The sequence below is a fragment of the Erinaceus europaeus genome, chromosome 13, assembly GCF_950295315.1.
Source record: "Erinaceus europaeus chromosome 13, mEriEur2.1, whole genome shotgun sequence".
In the NCBI taxonomy this organism is placed as follows: domain Eukaryota; kingdom Metazoa; phylum Chordata; class Mammalia; order Eulipotyphla; family Erinaceidae; genus Erinaceus; species Erinaceus europaeus.
Genome location: NC_080174.1, coordinates 80432051 through 80456860, shown reverse-complemented (window position 1 = coordinate 80456860; position 24810 = coordinate 80432051). Strand labels below are relative to the sequence as shown.

General features: G+C 43.0%; 1 protein-coding gene across 3 annotated transcripts in view; it reads left to right on the top strand.

Moving 5' to 3' along the window:
* Window positions 1-24810, top strand: part of PATJ (PATJ crumbs cell polarity complex component) — a 161639-nt gene that overhangs the window by 74240 nt on the left and 62589 nt on the right. For all 3 annotated transcript variants that reach the window (XM_060206315.1, XM_060206314.1, XM_060206313.1), the window contains 2 exons: window positions 12965-13099; window positions 24636-24797. In XM_060206315.1, the coding sequence (XP_060062298.1) occupies window positions 12965-13099; window positions 24636-24797 (297 nt within the window). The remainder of the gene's footprint in view (window positions 1-12964; window positions 13100-24635; window positions 24798-24810) is intronic.

Below are 24810 nucleotides of genomic sequence, written 5' to 3'. Positions count from 1 at the left end.
TCGATCTCTTCATTTAATTCTCTTGTTATCTTTATTGGTTCTCTGCTTTGTTGATCTAAGTGTGAGAGTGGGGTATTGAAGTCTCCCACTATTATTGTATTACTATTGATGTATTTTTGAAATTCTTTCAGTAGGTGCTTAATGTATTTACATGGTCCCTCGTTGGGTGCGTAGATGTTAATAATTGTTAAGTCTTCTTGGCTGACTGATCCTCTAATCATTATGTAATGCCCTTGCCTATCTTTTATTACTTTATTTAATTTAAAATCTATCGTGTCTGATATGAGAACGGCTGTTCCTGCCCTTTTTTGTGGTCTGTTAGCCTGTATGATAGTTTTCCATCCTTTCACTTTAAGTCTGTGTTTATCTTGTTGTGACAGATGGGATTCTTGCAAGCAGTATATGGTTGGGTTATGTTTTCTGATCCATCCCCCCACCCTGTGCCTTTTGATGGGTGAGTTTAAGCCATTGACATTTATTGATATTATGGATTTAATGTATTATAGTGCCATTGTTCAAAAAAAATTGTTTGCTCTGATATATTGCAAGTATTATAGTGATGTTCTTGTTTAAAAGAGGTCTTTTAGAATCTCTTTCAGGGACGGCTTGGTGATGGTTGCCTCCTTTAACTGTTGTTTATCTAAGAAAGTTTTGATCCCTCCATCTAGTTTGAATGAAAGTCTAGCAGGATATATTATCCTTGGTTGAAACCCGTTTTCATTCAGGGCTCGATAGATATCTTGCTACTCCCTTCTGGCTTTTAGAGTTTGAGTGGAGAAGTCTGCAGATAATCTTATAGGTTTTCCCTTGTATGTGACTTTTTGTTTCTCTCTTGCAGGCTTTAGGATCCTTTCTTTATACTTACCTCTTCTCATTGACTATGATGTGTCTTGGTGTCTTCAGGTCTGGGTTGATTCTGTTTGGTACTCTCTGGGCCTCTTGAATCTTGATATCCTTTCTCTTATTCAGGTCTGGGAAGTTTTCTTCTATTATTTCCTCTAGAATGTTTGCTTCCCCTTCCTCTTTTTCTTCCTCTGTAAGGCCAATTAAACGAATGTTACTTCTTTTGAGATCATCCCATATGTCTCTGTTGTTGTTTTCAGTGTCTCTCAATCTCTTTTTAAGCTCTTTCACCTCTTTCTTTGTTTTCTCTAACTCATCCTCTGTCTGACTAATTCTGTTTTCTGCTTCTGTTAGTCTGCTTTCCCTTGCCTCAGCTTCTTTCTTCATTACAGCTATTTCAGCTTTCAGTTCTCTAATTGCCTCAAGATAATCAGTATTTTCCTTGGGGGTCTCAACTGTTGTTTCCCTAATACTGCCATTCCTTTCCTCCCATGTTGTTTTCATTTCTGTGATTAATAAGTTTATTATTGCTTGCATACTTTTCTTATCTATGGTTACTTCTGGCTGATTTGTAGTTTCTTCTGGGCTCCTGTCTTCATTCATTGGAGTAGCAGTTTTATTTGTTTTTGATCTACCCATTTTTATGATTTATGTGTTTCTTTTTTTTATGCTCTGTTGTTCCTCAGTTGTTGTGTCTTGAGTACAAGTAACACTGTACTAAATACCTTTATGACAATTGCACTCACCAACCTCAGGAATTACAGTAGCAACTGAAGCAAGTATTGAAGTAGTTTAATTGTTACTAGTTAGCCAAACAATTTCTCCAGTCTGTGAAAAAATAGTAACCAAATCCTAGTGAAGAAAGAGAAAAGAAAGAAAGGATAGCAAGAATAGACAGTTATGCAAATCTACTATCTACTGTATATTCTAGGGGTAACAAGAGGGGAAAGGGAACCAGAGCAGAGATACACACATAGAGTCCACTCTGAGTCAGATTTCTTCCCCCAAATAATTCACAAATTCAGAAAGGCAAAGAAGAAGGAAGAAGTGTATGACAAGATTAAAAAAAAGAGGAGAGAGAGAGACAAGAGAGAGAAAAGGGAGAAGATAAGAAAAAGCTGTAATTAAGGAGCAGTGAAAGGAAATTCCCAAATGTGTATCAGTGAATTCAAAAAAGCACCCTGTTTGGTGGTGTGGGGGATCCTGCTAGGAGCTGGTCCCTAGGGACTGCTTATGGGGGGGGGCTGGGAAGGAGGTATGCTTGAAAATTAAAAGGAAGAAAAAAAAATTTTTTCCCCCTTTTTTCCCTACTCTAATTCTTAACCCAAATTAAGTTATAGTCACCTCCTTGGTGTCACCGCTAGGACCCCTTATTGGCTGGCCTGCTAAAGGCAGAAAATCCTACCGTTTCCAGGAGATGTGGTCGGAGCTCAGCCACTAACAGCTTCTCAGTCCGCCATCTTCCGGGAAACCCCAGTTCTCTTCTTTTAGAAAAGAGAGAGTGTTGGGCATTATGCCAGCTCCTCCTGCTCCATGCTGCATTGCTGATGCTGTGGTCTATTTACATAATAATTGTTTTGCCTGAGACCCACCCTGCCTGCAGGGTATTGGTTAATGGAAGCTTTCTACCTTCCTCCTCTTTTCTCCACCTCCTCTCCTAGCCATTTCCTTTTCTGATTTGCCACTTCCAGTTTCTAAGATATAAAGGCATTGTCTCTGATCAGTAAAGGCATTGCATACCCCCCCCCCCCACTCAGCCACGAGTTCCTTGTTCCTCTCCCACGTCGCTGAGTAAGCAGCAGCCCAGGTTGGCTCCGGTCGAGTTCTCTCCAACCCAGAGAGCACGTGCCTGGGAAAAAAACACCCCCTCACGCTAGCCGGGCAAGAGAGAGAGATGGTAGTTTGTCATCTAGGTGGAGGATATACCAAGAGCAGAGGCGGAGTAAGAGGAGTGAGTGCAGATTGTTAAATCAAGTATCACAAGCTCAGATTCTATGTGAGCCAGGCAGGTAGCACTATGGTTTAATATTTGAAATCCCGGGGGAAAAAAAAATTGATCTTGGTCTCAGAAAACTGAAGTTAGTCTTCAATATATTTATTTTTGTATAATAGAGCACATAATGTATATATATTTTTTGAACACTCATACTTAGAGTTTGAGGTGAGTGTGAGAGATTAGCGTAACAGATGCTGTGATGGACTGATGATTTGCATGAACTCAGAGTGAGAGAGTGAGCACATGTAGCTTTTGGAGTTTCACTGTTAGTTTAAAGTTTTAGCTTCTTTCTCTCCCTCTTGCCTTTAAAAATTTATTATTATTATTATTGATTTAATAATGATCAATAAGACCGTAGGATAAGGGGTACGATTCCCACCACCGGAGTTCCACATCCCATCCCCTCCATTGAAAGGTCCCCTATTCTTTATCCCTCTGGGAGTATGGATCCAGGATTATTATGGAGTGCAGAATAAGGGAGGTCTGGCTTCTGTAATTGCTTCTCTGCTGAATATGGGCATTGGCAGGTCGATCTATACCCTGCCTTTCCCTAGTGGGGTAGGGCTCTGGGGAGATGGGGTTCCAGGACACATTGGTGAGGTCGTTTGCCCAGGGAAGTCAGGTTGGTGTCATGGTAGCATCTGCAGCTTGGTGGCTGAAAGCATTAATATATAAAGCAGAACAAATTGTTTAATAATCAGGAACCTAAAGGTAAGAGTAGAGCAGATGAGATTTGGGGTCTCCGTTTTAGAAAAAGCTGGTAGGTCTATTTTAGGTCTATTCAAGGGGCCCATGACATCATTAATTTTTCCCTGAGCCTGACAGCTAACATGCAGGTGGACTAAATATTGTCTGGGGAGATGGTGTCAGAGTTGGGAATAGGACTAGAAAGCTGGATCAGGGCAGACAGCAGCTCCCAAATATGGAAAAAGTATATCAATATTCTAAACTACAAACCCCATCAATCAGATCTGGGGCCCATATTCAACACAGGAGCCTGTGTAACCTCTGCATCCCTGTAGGTCTGAGCTCACATTCTGTGCTCACAGCTAGGAACATTGTAGGCTGCACTCACTGCAGGACCCGTCTTCCTTGAGTGGCAGGGTATTTTGACCTCTCACTTTAAAAAAAAAAAAAGTTTTTTTGGAGTCATTCATTCACTCATTCATTTTAAGGAGCAAGCAAGATCAAGAGAGACCAGATCATGTCTTTGACATACACAGTGTCAGAGATCAAACGTGCAATTTGACACTTGTAATGTGGGGACAGCCTCCCCCCAGCCACTTCTCATTTTGAAACACATGCTGAATATTTTCAGTGAGTGTGTGTGTGTGCGTGTGTGTGTCTGCGCGTGAACACATATGCACAGCCCCATCACAGGAATCTGCTGTTCTGTTTTATTTCGAGTTCTACTCTTGGAAACATCCTCCGCCATCCGACTGAAATATCTTTGAAGTATTCTTTTCCAGTATTTCTTGTGCTCTGCCCACCCACCCCCCAACTTCTCCCAGTAACGCCATTTATATTCCTGCTTGAGCATCTTGTATCTTGTTTTAGGTCCTAAATATAGAGCTTTTAGCAAAATGAATGAGCTGTCGTTTGCTTTATGACAGGTCTCTCCACTCCTGAGTGAAGGCGCCTCGTTTTCTTGATCTTGTTTGATCATCGTTATTTTAGCACTGACAGGAAATTACACGATGGCACAACTTCCTTGGATACAGTGTCTTGCAGCTCTCCCTTGTCATATCAGGATCATGAAAATCCTACTGCTCATTAACTTTGTCAATTTAAATAGGACCCCTTACCAAGCACAGCGAATAAGCATCAGAAAGCATAACGCGTGGTCTATGTGAAGGCAGCAATCGGCTGTCTTTTGCACCCACTCCTGTCATTGTAAGCACTTTCTGCTCTCTATCGAAGAACTCAGAATACTGAAGGGGTGAGCAACTGAAAGGAACAGATGAAATGTTTGATTTGTTTAGCTGCTCGGTGCAACTGGGACAGGTGATTAAGCAGCCCTGTTCCCACAGAGAAGCCTGCAGCCATGTAACATGAAGTCTCAGAAACCCAGCTGTACTCAGATTCAGATCCATAACTAATATTAGATAGGAGGAACCTTCAGACTGACAGATTTCATAAACATTATTTCTGGTTTATTTGTTCAGCATGATTGCAGATGGATTATGTCTATTTTGTTCAAGGTCTCAGTGTCTTGGGAGTATATGGTTATAGGAATTAGGGGACCGTCCTAGAACGGACGGTCTAGCCCTGTGCCGGACAAGCAAGAGGTTCCTTCAGTGAGTTGCTTTCACTGCTGAAGTTTTATTTCTCATTTTATTTTTTTAAATTTCTTTATTGGGAGATTAATGGTTTAGAGTACACAGTAAAATATAGCAGTTGGTGCATGCATAACATTTATCAGTTTTCCACATAACATTCAACCCCCATTAGGTCCTCCTCTGCCATCATGTTCCCGGACCTGAACCTTCCACCCCACCCCAGAGTCTTTGACTTTGGTGCAGTACACCAACTCCAGTCCAAGGTCTGCTTTGTGTTTTCCCTTCCAATCTTGTTTTTCAACTTCTTTAAAAAAAAAAAAAAAAAGTTATTTACTCCCCTTTGTTGCCCTTGTTGTTGTTATTGATTTTTGTCATTGTTGGATAGGACAGAGAGAAATGGGGGGGGGGAGACAGAGATGGGGAGAGAAAGATAGACACCTGCAGACCTGCTTCACCACCTGTGAAGTGACTCCCCTGCAGGTGGGGAGCCGGGGGCTTGAACTGGGATCCTTAAGCCGGTCCTTGCACTTTGTGCCACATGCGCTTAAGCCTCTGTGCTACCGCCCGACTCCCAATTTTCAACTTCCATCTATGAGTGAGATCATCCCATATTCATCCTTCTGTTTTTGACTTATTTCACTTAACATGATTCCTTCAAGCTCCATCCAAGATGAAGTGAAGAAAATGAATTCACCATTTTTAACCCCTCAGTAGTATTCCATTGTGTATGTAGACCACAACTTGCTCAGCCATTTATCTATTTTTGGACACACCTGGGTTGCTTCCAGGTTTTGGCTATGACAATTGTGCTGCTATGAACAGGTATACACAAATCTTTTTGGATGAGTGTGTTTGGTTCCTTAGGATATATCCCCAAGCTTTCTTACAAGGTCATAGGGTAGGTCCACTCCTAGCCTTCAGAGAGTTCTCCAGACTGCTCTCACAGGAGACCAGCTTATATTCCCACCAGCAGTACAGGAAGGTTCCTTTGTTCCCCACTAACCTATTTTTTTTTTTTTTAATTTTTAAATTTTTACCAGAGCACTGCTCAGCTCTGGCTTCTGGTGGCGTGGGGGGATTGAACCTGAGACTCTGGAGCCTCAGGCATTAAATTCTCTTTGTATAACCATTATGCTATCTCCCCCACCCCCAATCTATCCTTGATGTCAATAGTTGAACGGATGCTGGCAAAGGGAGTCAGTCATGTGAACAGAGCAGGGTTATGAAGAGCTGGAAGGGGGAGTAGTGAAATCAGCTCCCTGTTCACCTTTTAAGTTGATGAAAAAAAAAAAATTCACATTATTTATTTATTCACATAGTACTGAGAGAAATTGAGTGTTGAAAAAGAAATAGGGAGAGAGAAAAAGTGACACTTGTAGCACTGCTTCGCTGCTCTTTAAGTTTCCAGACCTGAACCCTGGTCCTTAGAGCATATTTGTACTCAACCAGGTGCACCATGGCCTGACCCTTTCTTTGCCTCTCCTCTCCTCCCCTCTCCTCCCCCCTCTCCTCCCCCTCCCCTCCCCTCCCCTCCCCTCTCCTCCCCCTCCCCCTCTGCTCCCCTCCCCTCTCCTCTTCTCCCCTTCCCCTTCCCCTCCCCTCCCCTCCCCTCCCCCTTCCCCTTCCCCCTCTCCTCTCCTCTCCTCTCCTCTCCTCTCCTCTCCTCTCCTCTCCTCTCCTCTCCTCTCCTCCCCCTTCCCCTCTCCTCTCCTCTCCTCTCCTCCCCCTTCCCCTTCCCCCTCTCCTCTCCTCTCCTCTCCTCTCCTCTCTTCTCCTCCCCCTTCCCCTCCCCTCCTCTCCTCTCCCTTCCCCTCCCTTCCCCCTCCTCTCCTCTCCCCTCCCCTCCCCTCCTCTCCTCTCCTCTCTTCACTTCTCCTTTTTTCTGTCCTTTCTTTCCTCTTTTTCTTTTTTTTTTTTTTTATCCCACAGTATTGCTCAGCTCTGGCTTATGGTGGTGCAGGGGATTGAACCCAGAACCTCAGAGCCTCAGGCATGAGGGGTTGTTTGCATAACGATTATGATAGCTCACCCCACTGACTTCGGTTATTTCTTAGTTAGGTAGGTATGACCCCAGTCAGCATCTGTCCAGTTCACTTGCTTCTTGGGAAACAGCTCACCAGCTTCTTGCTTCTTTTCTTGTTTCTTGTCTTTTCATACTCGTCCTCCCGCAGGTTTTTCTTTTGCACGGTCCTTCTCGCTCATGGTTCAAATCTTTGTGCATTGTCTCTATCCTATAAATGTCCATGGAATAGCATGCCAGAACTAAATCACAGGTTTGTGGTTTGCTAGTAATCGCCTAGCTCTCAGAGAACCAAACAGAAACAAAAAGGACAATCCCTACTTCTAGTGTTTACAGATATCTGTGGTGTAAACACACCCACATTGGCAGAGTTCAAACTACCACAGTGGCTTCAGTGAACAGAGTTGGGACAGTGACACTTCACTGCTGTGGGTTTCCCCGTGGGAACAGGATGTTTCAATTATCTGAATGAATTTCAGACCGAAGCAAAGCAGCCATTTCATCTGTCTCTTTCAGTCGCTCTCCTCTTCGGCATCCTCTTAAGTTTCCACCATACTGTATGCTTTCAGAGAGAAAAGCCACTTCAGGAACATGGATATGATGTAGTGATAAATAAATAAATTAGAAAGCTATGGATTTTCTTCTTAATTTCTGTATTGGGGAATTAATGTTTTACATTTGACAATAAGTACAATAGTTTGTACATGCATAACATTTTCCAGTTTTCCGTAGAACAATACAGCCCCCACTAGGTCCTCTGTCATCCTTCTTGGACCTGGATTGTCCCCACCCACCCCCCACCCCAGAGTCTTTTACGTTGGTGCAATACGCCAATTCCAGTTCAGGTTCTACTTGTGTTTTCTCTTCTGATTTTGTTTTTCAACTTATGCCTGAGAGTGAGATCATCCCATATTCTTCCTTCTGTTTCTGACTTATTTCACTTAACATGATTTTTTCAAGGTCCATCCAAGATCGGCTGAAAATGATGAAGTCACCGTTTTTAATAGCTGAGTAGTATTCAATTGTATATATATATATAACACAACTTGCTCAGCCACTCATCTGTTGTTGGACACCTGGGTTGCTTCCAGATTTTGGCGATTACAAATTGTGCTGCTAAGAACATATGTGTACACAGATCTTTTTGGATGGGTGTGTTGGGTTCCTTAGGATATATCCCCAGGAGAGGAATTGCAGGATCATAGGGTAGGTCCATTTCTAGCCTTCTGAGAGTTCTCCAGAAAGCTATGGATTTTTTGAGTGCTTATGACATTTGTGTGTGTGTATATTTTTTAAATATTTATTTATTTTCCCTGTCGTTGCCCTTGTTGTTATAGTTATTATTGTTTTGTTATTGATGTTGCAGTTAGCATAGAGAGAAATGGAGAGAGGAGGGGAAGACAGAGAGGGGGAGAGAAAGACAGACACCTGCAGACCTGCTTCACCGCCTGTGAAGCGACTCCCCTGCAGGTGGGGGGGCTGGAGGCTCGAACCGGGATCCTTATACTGGTCCTTGCGCTTTGCACCCTGTGCGCTTAACCCACTGCGATACCATCCAACTCCCTTGTGTTTTTTTCAAGGTTTTTTTGTTTTTGTTTTTGTTTTTTATGAGTGAGAAAACAGAGCATCACTTTGGTACATGCAGTACTGATGGCTGGGACCTCATGATCTTTGGTCCAAAGCTGCAGTCACTGCACCACCAGCTGGGCTGAACTATTGATACATGTATTTATTTAATAATATTATTATTTTTCTTCTCCAGGGTTATTGTTGGGGCTCGGTGCTTGCACCACAAATGCACTGCTCCTGGAGACTTTGGTGTTTTTTTTTTTTCCTTTTTTTCTTTTTAATTTTATTATCTTTATTTATTGGATAGAGACAGCCAGAAATTGAGAGGGAAGGGGGTGATGGAGAGGGAGAGAAAGACAGAGAGACACCTGCAGCACTGCTTCACCACTCGCAAAGCTTTCCCCCTACAGGTGGGGACTGGGGGCTTGAACCCCGGACCTTGTACATTGTATAATAGGTGCACTCAACCAGGTGCGCCACCACCTGGCCCCCCTGGAGACTTTCCCCCCCTTTTGTTGCCCTTATTTTATTGTTGTTGTGGTTATTATTATTGTTATTGATGTCACTGTTGTTGGATAGGACGGAGAGAAATGGAGAGAGGAGGGGAAGACAGAGAGGGGGAGAGAAAGACAGACACCTGCAGACCTGCTTCACCACCTGTGGAGCGACTCCCCTGCAGGTGGGGAGCCGGGGACTCGAACTGGGATCTTTACGCCGGTTCTTGCTCTCCGCGCCATGTGCACTTATCCTGCTAGGATACCGCCTGAACTTCTTGATACATTTATTTATTAGTGTTTTTAGATTTACTCACTAATTAAAAAGAGAGATGAAGGAAGAACCAGAATGTCACTTAGTGTATCTGATGCCAGGCACCAAACTTGAAACTTCATGTTCGCAGATCATGCACTCTACCGGTTCCATCACCTCCTAGCCACCAAGATTTCATTACTTATTTCTTTAGTGAGAGATAGAGTTAGACAGACAGAACCAGCTCTTCACTCTGGCTTATTTGGTGTTAGGGATCAAACTCAGGCCCTCATGCTTGCGGTGTGGCACTGTCTGTACCCCTGTGCCACATGTCTGGTTACTGCTCCATTTATTTTTAAATTTAGATTTGGCATATGACTTAGTCATAACTAATGACCGGATTTAACAACTGGCTTACACATTCCTGAAAACTGAACAGTCTGCCATTGTGAGGAGGCTCTTTTTCCACCTCTAGAGATTATAACCTATGGGTATGGTCTCACAGTAACTCTCTGCTGTGGTCTTTGACTAAAAAATGACTTTGGGGGGTCTGGATTCATAGTGCAGGCACCTAGCCCCAGCAATAACCCTGGAGGCAAAAAAAAAAATTAAAAAAATAATTAGTTTTTATTTATAAAATGGAAACACTGACAAAACCATAGGATGAGAGGGGTACAATTCCCACCACCAGAGATCCGTATCCCATCCCCTTCCCTGATAGCTTTCCTATTCTTTAACCCCCTGGGAGTATGGACCCAGCGGCATTATGGGGTGCAGAATGTGGAAGGTCTGGCTTCTGTAATTGCTTCCCCGCTGAATCTGGGCGTTGACAGGTGGATCCATACTCCCAGCCTGCCTCTCTCTTTCCCTAGTGGGGTAGGGGCCTGGGAAGGTGGGGATCCAGGAGACACTTGTCGAATCGTCTGCCCAGGGAAGTCCTGTTGGCATCATGGTAGCATCTGGAAACTGGTGGCTGAAAAAGAGTTAAAATAGAAAGCAGAACAAACTATTGACTAATAATGAACCTAAAGGCAAGAATATTGTGGAAGGAGATTGAAGTCTCCGTTTTGGAAAAAGCTAGTAGGTCTATTTTAGGTCTATTCCAGGGGGCCCGTGACCCAGCTAGTTTTTGCCTGCACCTGACGTCTAATGTGCAGGTGACCTAAGCTGTTGTCTGGGGGGATGGTGTCAGAGTTGGAAAAAGGATTAGTGTGCTCTGGTTTGAAAACAAAAATAAGAAAGAAAAAAATTGAAGTCATTTTGTATTCTTGCACTCATTCCTCTCCTTTTTCCTGGAGATGGAGAGACAGACACACAAAGTCTAGCATTTGCGTCTTTTTTTAAAGTCTTTAATTAATTGATTAATCAATTAATTGGATAGAGACAGAAATCAATAGGAAAGGGGGAGATAGAGAAGGAAGAAACAGAGAGATACCTGCGTACACCTTCACCCCTTGTGAAGCTTTCTCCCTACAGGTGAGGAATAGGGGGCTTGAACCTGGGTCCTTGTGTGTTGTAACATGTTTACTCAACCAGGTGTGCCAGCACCTGTCCCGTGTTTTATTTTTCTGCCGTTGCTGTCTTACAGAGCACACCAGCCCCCCCGTTTCATTTCTTTTATTGAGGGGATTAATGGTTTACAGTCACAAAATACAGTAGTTTGTACATGTGTAACATTTCTCAGTTTTCCATTTTTCAGTTTTCCACATAACAATTCAACCCCCTCTAGGTCCTCTGACATTATGTTCCAGGACCTGAAGCCTCTCCCCCGCATCCCAGAGTCCTTTACTTTGGTGTAGTACACCAAACCCAATCCAACTTCTGCTTTGTGTTTTCTTATTTTTCAACTTCATTTTTTTAAAAATATTTTTTATTGGTAATCTAATAATGATTGACAAGATTGTGGGATAAGAGTGGTACAGTTCTATGCGATTTCCACGACCAGCGTGCCATATTCCATCCCCTCCATTGGAAACTTCCATACTTTTTAATCCTTCTGAGTGTGTGGACCAAAGATCTCTATGGGGAATGCAGAAGGAGGGGGACCTGGCTTCTGTAATTACTTCCCTGCTGGACATGGGCATTGGCAGGTGGATCCATACCCCCGGCCTGTCTCTATTTTTTTCTCAAGTGGGGTATGGCTAGCCCATTTTTACTGTCTACTTGGTTTCTTCACCAATCCTAAGGCATTGTCACTTCCGGGAAGCCCTTCTTGATATGTCTGTCCATCTGGTATTAGAAACCTTCATCTGGGAGCCAAGGTCATCCCGTACACATCTGTATCGTAAATACTGTGCTTAAAATCCCTATTGATGTAATTGCTCCTTCTGCTTGAATGCAGGGTCCAGAGCTTTTCCTTTGAACAGCAAGGCCCCGAGCACTATGAAGCTCCAAACATGGGTCTATTAAACGCTGTTTGAATGAACCCCTGAAAGAGATGTTCTCAAGATGTCCTTTTCCATCTTATCAACATAAGTGAACAATTTCTAATTTGAGAGGAAAGACGAGTTTGCAATAATGGAAGCAATAGACTGTTTCATACTAAGATTGAAACTGCTGGCTTAAAAGGATTCATAGGAGACTAAGAGATGAGTTGGGAGTAAGAAAGTGACCCAAGTCAAAGTGAAGACTAGCATGTTAGGAGGAGGAAAAAGTTTTATTTTATTTTATATTTATTTACAAAATGGAAACACTGGCAAAACCATAGGATAAGAGGGGTACAATTCCCACCACCAGAGATCCGTATCCCATCCCCTCCCCTGATAACTTTCCTATTCTTTAACCCCCTGGGAGTATGGACCCAGGGTCATTATGGGATGCAGAAGGTGGAAGGTCTGGCTTCTGCAATTGCTTCCCCGTTGGACATGGGCATTGACAGGTTAATCCATACTCCCAGTCTATCTCTCTCTTTCTCTAGTGGGGCAGGGGTCTGAGTACGCAGAACTCCAGGACACATTGGTGGGGTTGTCTGTCCAAGGAAGTCCAGTTGGCATCATGGTAGCATCTGGAAAGAGGACTAGAAAGCTGGATCAGGAAAGAGAGTAGCTCCCAAATATGGGAAAAGTATATAAATATTGTTGACTGTAAACCCCATCAATTTAATCATATTCAGCATAGGAGCCTATGTTACCTCTACATCCCTGTAGGTCCGAACTTGCATTCTGTGGTCATCAGTAGGAACATTCCTAGCTGCACCAGTTTCAGGACTCATCTTCTTCAGGTGGTAGATAGAGTATGTTATCATCCAACTCCCCTACAGAGAACGGAACATTCTCTACTGTTGTTGATCCATGTTGAGGACAAGGTCCTATGGGGGCCCCCAAAGTGGTCCATTATGTTGTTCTTGATGGAGATGACCAGTGATAATGGAGAGAGGGATCTATTCAAGGTCTAGGTTCATCGTGTTTCTGTGGGAATCCCAGGACTCCCTGACTAGGGTCCCAGCTGATGGGGTGGCCTGATAACCTTGTGGTGTGGTGTCTGATGCTATTGCTTTGTGTTCTGTTGTAGCTGCTGCCTATCCACACCCTGAGGCTTGGCATGGAGGTGGATTCTTTCGACGGGCATCATTATATTTCTTCAATTGCACCAGGTGGCCCTGTTGACACGCTGAGCCTTCTACAGCCAGAGGATGAGCTTCTTGAGGTACAGCTTATGAAAAAGCCACCCAGGGCAGGAATTTTTCAACACTAAAAAAAGTGTCTTTAAATCCGTTGAGTTTCACTGTTATCATTACAATAGAACATGAGCTGGGGGTCCAGATGGTGGTGTGCCTGGTTGAGCACACCTTACAATATAACATGATCGGGGAGTCGGGTGGTAGCGCAGCGGATTAAGTGCACATGGCGCAAAGTACAAGGACTACCTAGGGATCCCAGTTTGAGCCCCCGGCTCCCCACTTGCACGGGAGTTACAGGCAGTGAAGCAGGTCTGCAGGTGTCTGTCTTTCTCCCCTCTCTGTCTTCCCTTCCTCTCTCCATTTCTCTCTGTCCTATCCAACAGTGACGACATCAATAACAACAACAATAATAACTAACAATAAAATAAGGGCAAAAAAAGGAAATAAATAAACAATATAACACAAACTATTTAGGGTGCAAACACTGGGTGCCTATAATTAGCAGTGATGTATTGAGTTTTTGAATGATGCTAAGAAAGTAGATCTGAAATTGTCTCATCATACACACAACGACTATGAGATGAGGAATCATTTAGCAACCATCAAATTGTACACCTTACACTTACACAATATTACATTTCAATTATATCTCAAAATATGAAACCTACCAACCAACCAAACAAACAAACAAGGAAAATGGATTGGGTGATGGTACAACCAGTTGAGTGCAAATGTTACCATGCTAAGGGATTCAGGTGCGAGACCCTGATCCCTAGCTGCAGTGGGGAAGCTTCACAAGTGGTGAAGCAGTGCTGTAGGTATCTCTCTATCTCCCACTCTATCTCCCCATTCTCTGAATTTCTCTGTCTCTATCAAAAAGAAAGTTTTAAGAATGAAAGTTAACCGGGAGCAGTGGATTCGTTTTGTAGGCACCAAGCCCCAGCAATAACCCTGGTGGCAAAAATGAAGTCCAAAAAAAAGGTAATAAAAAAAACAATTGGTAGAATGATGTCACTGGTTCGTATTTGCTAACTCCTGCTTTGAGATTTATTAAAACTACATTATGCTACTTCCCAAAGTCTTTTTAAAAAGCTGTCATTATTCAAAGATAGAGAAGGCTGTTTATAATAGGCTTCCCCAGAGAGCCATGACCCATAAGAAACCCTACATTGGGTTTAACAGAATTAACTTAATAGGTATAGTCAAGACTAGAATACTACTGTGTGGTGGCACAACCAGTAGAGTGCTCTTGCTACAGTGCTCAAGGACCCTGGTTCAAGCCCCTGGTTCCCACCTACAAGGTGGGAAGCTTCATAAGTGGTGAAGCAGGGCTTCAGGACTCTCTCTCTCTCTGTCTCCCCCACTCCTATTCTCTCTCCCTCTCCCTCTCTCCTTTCAGTTTCTCTGTCTTTATCCAAAAACAAATTAAGCAAAATATTAAAAAATAATGAAAGAAATACAAATCTTAAAAAAAAAAACCCAAAAACAATTAGAATGCTATTTGATTATAGAGATGCCTTCCCCCTCCCTCCCCCTCCCTCCCTCCTTATCAGCACCACAACACAATGTGAATCATTTAGGATGAAAATGCTGTGTGCCTATAATTACCAGTACTATATTATGTTTTTTAAGGATGCTCAGAAAGTAGTTCTCAAATTGTTTCATTACACACATAGCGACTATGTGAGGTGATGAATAAATGTGTTAACCTTTCTGTTTAGTCATTTAGCAATAAATAAATCATTTTAGCAGCAAAGTAAACAAAATATTAAAACATGATAAAAAAACCCCAAATCTTAAAAAATATATATTAGAATATCATTTACCTTGATTATAGAGATTTGTTCTCACCCTCCTCCCCTTCCTTTCCCTTCCCTTCCCTTTTCTCCTCTCACCTTCCCTCTCCTTCCTTCCCCTCCCCTCCCCTCCCCTCTCTTTCCTTCCCTTTCCCTGTCCTGTGGTGGTGCCAGGGCTTCCTACCAAGGCCCTCCAAGCCTCAGGCATTAAAGCCTCAGGCATGTAAGCTTCTGTGCTATTTTCCTAGCCCAGTGATTGACTGATTGGTTTATATTTTTTATGTTTGCGACTCAAAGTAGAATGAAAAAGACAGTGGCTGGGTGAAACTACTTCACAAAAAGAATGAAAAGTACTGTGACTGACTGGCTATCAAATTCTATTATAAATAAGTCCACAATATGTTTTTTTTTTGGGGGGGGGCGTGCATTGAAAATGCAGTTAAGTTGTTTATTTTTTGAGGTGTTTTAGGAATAATGTTTGGATGTTTGCTGCAGATTAATGCCCAAGAATTTACTTAATCACTTATCATAGAGTTTTCCTATTTGCTTTTTGGTGTTAAAGTTTCCTCTTCTGATTTGCAAAGGATGTGGTATATAGCTTTGTGTGTATTGCACATAATAATGTGTATAGGAGACCATCCTATAATATGTAGCTGCTAAAGATTAAGAAATGAAATATATTTGGAAAATGGAGAAATAAATGCAAGTAAAAGCTAGTTTAGTTGGCTTTTTGTGGTGAAATATTAAAATATATACCATCTTTTTCTTTTTTTTCCCCATAGGGATTGATTTTGGATAAAGACAGAGAAATTGAGAGGCGATGGGGGGAGAGAAAGTTAGCCTACAGCACCAGTTCACTGCTCATGAATCATTCCCCTGCAGGTGGGGACTGAGGCCTTGGACCTTTGCTCACTGTATAATGTATACAGCTCAACTAGGTGTGCCACTGCCAGCCCCAACTTTACTATTTTTAATGACCAATTTAGTGGCATTCCCAACAGCTAGTTGCTAATATGTAGATGACCGTTTACTGGCTCCAAGTGGAGCAAGTGTAGGTGAAGCCTGTAGGATTCTCAAGTGCTCTTTTGTTTGTTTGTCTTTCTGAGCTGGACTTGGCTCACAAATCACTTCAGCTCTCTCAAACTGACTTTCTTCCCATTAAGATAAGGAGAAAGAAGGAAAGATAGAAACAGAGAGAAAGGAAGAGACAGGATAGCTCCAGAGCTTCCTTTGTTGTCGTACTCTCATGTGGTGCCAGGGCTGGCCATGTGGAGAAGCCCAAACCCTACCTGTTGATCTGTCTCTCTTGCCCAGTAAGGACTGGTTTCTGCTGTTAAAAACCTGGGGCAGGAAATGACGCACAGATGGGAAAGCCAGAGAGATTATTCTGGTTCTACATTCGCCAAAAGGTAGCCATGTTCCCCATCAAGATCCCAAGCACATTTTTTGGGAGAATAGAAAAAATGCCACAAATGTTTATCTGGAACCAGAAAAGACCTAGAATTGCCAAAACAATCTTGAGAAAAAAGAACAGAACCGGAGGCATCACACTCCCAGATCTCAAACTGTATTATAGGGCCATTGTCATCAAAACTGCTTGGTACTGGAACATCAACAGACACACTGACCAGTGGAATAGAATTGAGAGCCCAGAAATGAGGCCCCACACCTATGGACATCTAATCTTTGACAAAGGGGCCCAGACTATTACATGGGGAAAGCAGAGTCTCTTCAACAAATGGTGTTGGAAACAATGGGTTGAAACATGCAGAAGAATGAAACTGAATCACTGTATTTCACCAAATACAAAAGTAAATTCCAAGTGGATCAAGGACTTGGATGTTAGACCACAAACTATCAAATACTTAGAGGAAAATATTGGCAGAACTCTTTTCTGCATAAATTTTAAAGACATTTGCAATGAAACGAATCCAATTACAAAGAAGACTAAGGCAAGTATAAACCTATGGGACTACATCAAATTAAAAAGCTTCTTCACAGCAAAAGAAACCACTACCCAAACCAAGAGACCCCTCACAGAATGGGAGGAGATCTTTACATGTCATACATCAGATAAGAGTTTAATAACCAACATATATAAAGAGCTTGCCAGACTCAACAACAAGACAATAAATAACCCCATCCAAAAACGGGGGGAGGACTTGGACAGAATATTCACCACAGAAGAGATCCAAAAGGCCGAGAAACACATGAAAAAATGCTCCAAGTCTCTGATTGTCAGAGAAATGCAAATCAAGACAACAATGAGATACCACTTCACTCCTGTGAGAATGTCCTACATCAGAAAAGGTAACAGCAGCAAATGCTGGAGAGGGTGTGGGGTCAAAGGAACCCTCCTGCACTGCTGGTGGGAATGTCAATTGGTCCAACCTCTGTGGAGAACAGTCTGGAGAACTCTCAGAAAGCTAGAAATGGACCTACCCAATGACCCTGCAATTCCTCTCCTGGGGATATATCCTAAGGAACCCAACACATCCATCCAAAAAGATCTGTGTACACATATGTTCTTGGCAGCACAATTTGTAATAGCCAAAACCTGGAAGCAACCCAGGTGTCCAACAACAGATGAGTGGCTGAGCAAGTTGTGGTCTATATACACAATGGAATACTACTCAGCTGTTCTTCTTCTAGCGTTTGCCCTTCTTCCGTAGCCAGTCAACAGCGTCAGGTTGAGCCTGATGTAAAGTTTCGAGACCTCCTTTGAATCTGGAGAGGTGGCAGTCGTTGACTATGTGGGTCATAGTCTGTCTGTAGCCGCAGGGGCAGTTCGGGTCGTCTCTGGCTCCCCAGCGATGGAACATAGCGGCGCACCAGCCATGGCCTGTTCGATAGCGATTGAGGAGGGCCCAATCATAACGTGCTAGGTCAAAGCTGGGTTGACGCTTGCAGGGGTCTGTGATGAGGTGTTTGTTCTTTACCTCAGCTGACTGCCAGCTCTGTTTCCAAGAGACTGGAACAGAGAAGTTCAGTGTAGGCGTAGGGGACCAGATTGGGTGACGAGAGGTCAAGCGTTGGACAGGGTGGGCGAAGATATCCGCGTATATTGGCAGGTCCGGTTGAGCGTAGATGTGGGAAATGAACTTAGATGATGCCACATCTCGACGAATATCTGGTGGGGCGATGTTGCTAAGAACTGGCAGCCATGGAACCGGGTGGAACGGATGGTTCCAGAAATGATCCTCATGGAGGAATATAATTTGGAATCGACCAAGTGGACATGGGGGCTACGGAACCATACTGGGGCACAGTATTCTGCAGTGGGATAGCATAATGCCAGAGATGATGATCGTAGTGTGGAAGCGCTCGCGCCCCATGAGGAGCTGGCCAGTCTTGCAATGATGTGATTCCTCGCGCCCACCTTTGCTGCAGTTTTTATGAGATGTTCGTGAAATGACAGAGTGCGATCGAGAGTAACGCCAAGATAGACTGGCTGGGCTTCATGCCGGATTCTCGTATCGCCAAGCTGCACATGAAGCTCACTCGAGGCCGAGGCATGTGGTAGATGGAAAACAGATGATACCGTTTTTGCAGTGCTAGGGATTAGTCGCCATTTTTTACATTTTTTAATCAGCTGTAAAAAATGGTGACCACCGTTTTCAGCTGATTTTGGATGGACCTTGAAAAAATCATGTTGAGTGAAATAAGTCAGAAACAGAAGGAAGAATATAGGATGATCTCACTCTCAGGCAGAAGTTGAAAAACAAGATCAGAAAAAGAAAACACAAGTAGAACCTGAACTGGAATTGGCATATTGCACCCAAGTAAAAGACTCTGGGGTGGGTGGGTGGGGAGAATACAGGTCCATGAAGGATGATAAATGACATAGTGGGGGTTGTATTGTTAAATGAGAAACTGGGAAATGTTATGCATGTACAAACTATTGTATTTACTGTTGAATGTAAAACATTAATTCCCTAATAAAGAAATAAATTTAAAAAAAAAAGGTAGCTATGTGTCCCTTGGTATGTCACTTACCTGTTTGAGAATCTCTTTCTTTCTTTCTTTCTTTCTTTCTTTCTTTCTTTCTTTCTTTCTTTCTTTCTTTCTTTTTTTAAAGTATTTTATTTATTCATGAGAAAGAACCAGCCATCACTCTGGTACATGTGCTGCCAGGGTTCATGCTCGAGAGTCAGTGCCTTATCCACTGCACCATCTCCTGGACCACGTGTTTCTTTCTTTCTTTTCTCTCTCTTTTTCTTCCTTTCTTTTTCTTTCTTTTCTTTTCTCTCTCTTTTTTTTTGCCTCCAGGGTTATCGCTGGGGCTCTGTACCAGCACTACAAATCCACTGCTCCTGGAGGCTATTTTTCCCACCTTGTTGTCCTTGTTATTGCCGTTGTTGTGGTTGTTATTGTTGTTATTGGCTAGGACAGAGAGAAATCAGGGGTCGGGGGGAAGACAGGAGGAGAGAAAGACAGACACCTGCAGACCTGCTTCACTACTTGTGAAGCAACCCCCCTGCAGGCGGGGAGCCAGGGGCTCGAACCAGGATCCTTACGCGGGTCCTCGCGCTTTGCACCATGTGCACTTAACCTGCTGCACTGCTACTGCCCTACCCCCCAAGAATCTGTTCTTTACTCAGTCAGTGGCGACTTTTATCACATGTACGTTAGTATGTAACGCAGTATCATCTGTATAAACCATAAAGCCATACTGCCACCGTGGAGAAGGCATGAACAATCTCTGTAGATTAGGGTGAAGGAGGATTGAATGAGGTGATGCAGGGGACGGTACTTGTGCACATTCCGTGCTCTGCAAATGTGTCTGTGTAGATTTATTTTCTAATCACAAAGTCTGAATAATTGAGATTTGACAGCACTTAAGCGGGTCTCAAGTTGAAGGGTCTTGGGGAATATTGTGAACACTAAAATAAAAATTGGCTGCTTTTGTGCAACTGAATATAGAAATTAAAACACACACAGACACACACACAACAAAACCCTGTATATTGATAGTTAGCCAAGTAAGCTTGTGTGTGTTTGATGTACTCTATGTAGCTTAAAACCAGGAACACAAATAAGCTTTGGGGTTAGAACATTGTGCCAACTCTCAGCCCAGAGCAGCTATTTACAGCAGCCATAAATCCCCTCAGATCAGAGTTGGTAATGGGAAATGTGACCAATCCCTTTTGCAACAGAGAGTAGTAAGGAGGACTACCAGGCACTGCTATAATAATTGGAGACCATTCAAATGAATAAATAATGAGGTAAATAAATATTTAAGTGTACTCCAAGATAAAAACCTGTGAAGTGACTTTCTAATTTGTTGCAGTAATGCAAAGCACAGACTCCATGCTTGGATATCTTGAGAATTCTGGCTTTGATGCTCTCTGTCTGGTTTATCTTCAGCACGTGGTGATTTGAAAATCTTCTGTGCTTGTGACAGAAGTCGGCATCGTACTGGACTTAATGTGACCAGTTGTGGGCACTTCCCATGTTTGTATGGAAAAACCTTTCATCTTACTGACTCATGGACCCCTTTTTATCAGTCATAAAACGTCTTGGGAGATGGCATTTACTTTTCCACTAGGGCTGGTCCCCAAAGCATATGTGGGTCCCTTGACCATATGATGATTCCTCGTGAATAATTAAGACTCAAGGAGATTATGTCTGGCTTGATGGCTGAGTGCTGAGAGTGGTTCCAAGGGACAGGTGATTTGGATTCTGATCACAGTTGATGGGATGTTTCCAACCACTCTCTGTCCTCATATTGTCTCAGTCATGAACGATTTTATGGGCATGTACCTCCCAGGAACATCAGCCTTGCTGGTTACCTGAACATTAGCACTGCACCTCTCAGAAATGAATACTAGACCAGAAGTATCTTTGACACTAATAATGCTTTTTTTTTAAATTTCTTTATTGGGGAGTTAATGTTTTACATTCAACAGTAAATACAATAGTTTGTTTATGCATAACATTCCCCAATTTCCCATTTAACAATACAACCCCCACTATGTCATTTATCATCCTCCATGGACCTGTATTCTCCCCACCCACTCACCCATAATGCTTCTTTTTTTATACTCTTTTTAAAAAATATTTATTTATTCCATTTTTTATTATTATTGTGGCTATTATTGTTACTGATGGATAGGACAGAGAGAAAGGGAGAGAGGAGGGGAAGACAGAGGGGGAGAGAAAGATAGACACCTGCAGACCTGCTTCACCGCCTCTGAAGTGACTCCCCTGCAGGTGGGGAACTGGGGGCAGGAGCCGGGGGCTCGAACCAGGATCTTTACTCCGGTCCTTGGGCTTTGCACCACGTGCGCTTACCCCACTGCACTACCGCCAGACTCCCCTAATAATGCTTCGGAACCCTCCCAGGAAGCAAGGAGTCAGAGGTGAAACAATTACTTGTTGCCTGGATGGTATTCATGTATCAGCTTTTTTGGGAGTAGCAGACATATAGTTTGTAGTAACTCTAAGAACAGGGAGAGAGAGAGAGAAAGAAAGAGAGAGAGAGAAAAGGAGAGACAAGATTTCCCAACTAAAGTTCTCTCTGTGGAAAAGTGGATGGGATTTGTCTAAATTCATTAGTGGCACAGAGTATTGTCACACACTGGAAATAATCTGAAATGTAGATGACTTTTGATGATGCGCAGTAGTCTAGCTTTTATCTAAAGTGTTATTTATTATTTACTTTCTGTCAGAGCACAGATGGTTTATGGTGGTTCAAGGGATTGAACCTGGGACCTCAGAGCCTCAGGCATGAAAGTCTTGCATCACCATTATGCTATCTCCCCTGCCCAATTTATTTAAAATATATATATTTTACGAGAGAGCTACCAAGGCCCCTTTCTTTTACATGTGATTTTCATTTTGCTTGTTTGTTTTGTAATCTTTTTTTACTGTTGTTGTTATGTGGTGCCAGGAACTAAACCCAGAGCCTCATGCATGCATGGTTTGCAGCCCTACTGCTGAGTCACTTCCTTGACTCCTCCCCCCCAAGTAATAATCATTAATAAGAATTCATTGGTTATCTTTTAAATGTTTGGTACATAATGTGAAATAATTTGAAAACTGACACACAGCCTACATTTGGTTGTATCCACAGAGCATTTAAGGAAGGGTTATGTGCATTTTTCCATTTCTTTTCTTTTCCTTTTTCTTTTTATTTTTTTCCCCCCTTTTACCAAAGCACTGATCAGCTCTGGTTTATGATGGTGTGAGAGATTGAACCTGGGACTTTGGAGCCTCAGGCTTAGGAGTCTCTTTGCGTAACCATCATGCTGTCTACCCACGCCACCCCCACCCCCACCCCCACCTATGCATTTCTTTTTTGTGGAAGTGGTTTTTCTAGGATGCTATTAAGAGTTTATGGGATATGAAAGAAAACTGAACTGAAGCTGAACTTTGATAGCCAAGTACCCTAAACTTTGCTGTTCAACTATTTTGCTGAGCAGTTTTTAAAAATGAAATTTTCTTAATTTAAAAAAAGTTTTAATTTACTTCCTTTTTTTTTTTTTAACCAGAGTACTGAACAGTTCTGTCTTATCGTGGTGCTGAGAACTGAACCTCGAACCCACAAGCTTCAAGCATGAAAATGTTTTGCACAAACATTATGCTATCTCCCTAACCCAAGTTGAGTAGTTTTTAACAGTCTTAAAATTTGTTAGGAGTAATTTATTTACTTACTAACATGCAAAAGAGAGGAGAGAGGGAGCGAGAGAACTCGGATAGCATTCTGGCACATAGGATGTGGGGGATTTAACTCTGGGTGTCATGCTTCCGAGTCCAGTGCTCTAACCATTCTGCCACTTCACGGGCTGCCTCTATAGTGATATTCTTGTAAATGAAAAGCAATGGTCTTAAGAACGCTGCCAATACTTAGTGTGTTTAAGGAGAGAGGGGTAGATGTAGCTGATAAGGGAACATCAGAGCACAGAAAGGAGTAACTAGGGGGCCAGGTGGTGGCGCACCAGGTCAGACGCACATTGTGTGAAGCATAAGGACCTGCACAAAGATCCGGTTCAAGGCCCAGCTCCCCACCTGTGGGGGAGGGGGGTCGTTTCACAAGATGTGAAGCCGGTCTGCAGGTGTCTCTCTCTCTCCTCTATCTTCCCTTCCTCTGTCCTATAGAGAGAGGGGGGGGGAGAGGGAGAGGGAGAGGAAGGGAGGGAGGAAGGGAGGAAGGAGAAACTATAGAGGTGGAAAAATCAGTGAAATTACTCACCCTGCAATAGTTGTACCCCGTGTCCATCTTACACTTCATTTGCCCAAACTCAGGAAAGGTTTAGCTCTATTTTTTTTTTTTTTTTTTTTTTTTTTTTTTAGTCATTTGGAGGTACTTCCATTCTTTTGGAGGAGTAAGAAAATTCTGGGGTGAAAGTAGATAGCATAATGGTTATGCAAAGAGGCTCTCATGCCTGAGGCTCCAAAGTCCTAGATTCAATCCCCCACACCACCATTAGCCAGAGCTGAGCAGTGCTTTGGTCAAAAAAAATTGCTGTAATTAAATCTAGGTCTCTTGTTTATGGAGAAAGTAAAGTTAAATCATATATATATATTTTTTTCTTTTTTTTTTTTCCAAGACAGAGAAACCAGAACACTCCTCTGTCCCATGTGGTCCCGAGGCTGGAGTCTTGGGCTTCATACACAGAGACATGTGCTGTGCCGCTGGGTTGTCCCTGTTTTCATTGTGAAATTTATCTGTTTATTTTTTGTCAGCAGAGCTTCACCACTCTGTGACAGTTTTTTCAGATAGGCAGATTCTGAAAAATGCACAGAGAAGAGAAAATATCAGAGCACTGAAGTTTCCTCTATTTTTGGTTTGGGTTGGACAGGAATGTGGATTGCACACATGACAAAATAGGCTTGGGGGTCGGGCAGAGTACAGTGGAGTAAGCGCAGCTGGTGGTGAAGCGCAAGGACCGGATGGAGCCCCCAGCTCCCCACCTGCAGGGGGGTCGCTTCACAAGCGGTGAAGCAGTTCTGCAGGTGTCTGTCTTTCTCTCCCCCTCTCTGTCTTTCCCTCCTCTCTCCATTTCTCTCTGTCCTATCCAACAACAATAACTACAGCAACAATAAAATGGGGGGAGGGCAACAAAAGGGAAAATAAATAATAAAAAAATTTAAAAATAATTAAACAAAAAGAAAAAATAGGCTAGCTATCCAGGTGAGCTAGTCTGCAAGCCTTGTTTTCATTTTTAAAAGATTCAGTCAACTGGCAGTTAAAGAAGCAGAGCACTACGGTGGTCTGTGTGGTACTGGGGATTGAACTCAGGACCTCACACTTGGAAGTCATGTGCTCTCCTGACTCTATACTACTTCCCCAGTGTCCTGTTTTTATTTTTATTTTTTTGCCTCCAGGACTATAGCTGGGGCTCAGTGCACTGTGAATACACTGCTCCCGGAGGCCATTTTTCCCATTTTGTTGCCCTTGTTGTTACCCGTGTCATTGTCATTATTACTGTTGTCATTGCTGTTGTTAGATAGGACAGAGAGAAATGGAGAGAGGAGGGGAAGACAGAGAGGGGGAGAGAAAGATAGACACCTGCAGACCTGCTTCACCGCTTCTGAAGCAACTCCCCTGCAGGTGGGGAGTGGCGGCTCGAACCGGGATCTTTATGCCAGTCCTTGTGGTTCACGCTATGTGCCCTTCAAATGCTGCATACCACCTGAGCCCCTAGTATCCTGTTCTTAATGTTGTAAGAGGTTGTCCATCATTATTGCTATACTGTTACCATCATTTTTATTGTTGTTGTTGTTTGGAGCCTCCTTGATGACGTACCTCCTATCTTTTCAGGTCAATGGTGAGCAGCTCTATGGGAAGTCTCGCCGCGAAGCAGTCTCCTTCCTTAAAGAAGTGCCACCGCCCTTTACCTTGGTTTGCTGCCGACGGTTATTTGACGATGAGGCCTCTGTTGATGAACCCAGGACCATGGAAACCTCTCCTCCAGAGATGGAGGTACTAACGGAAT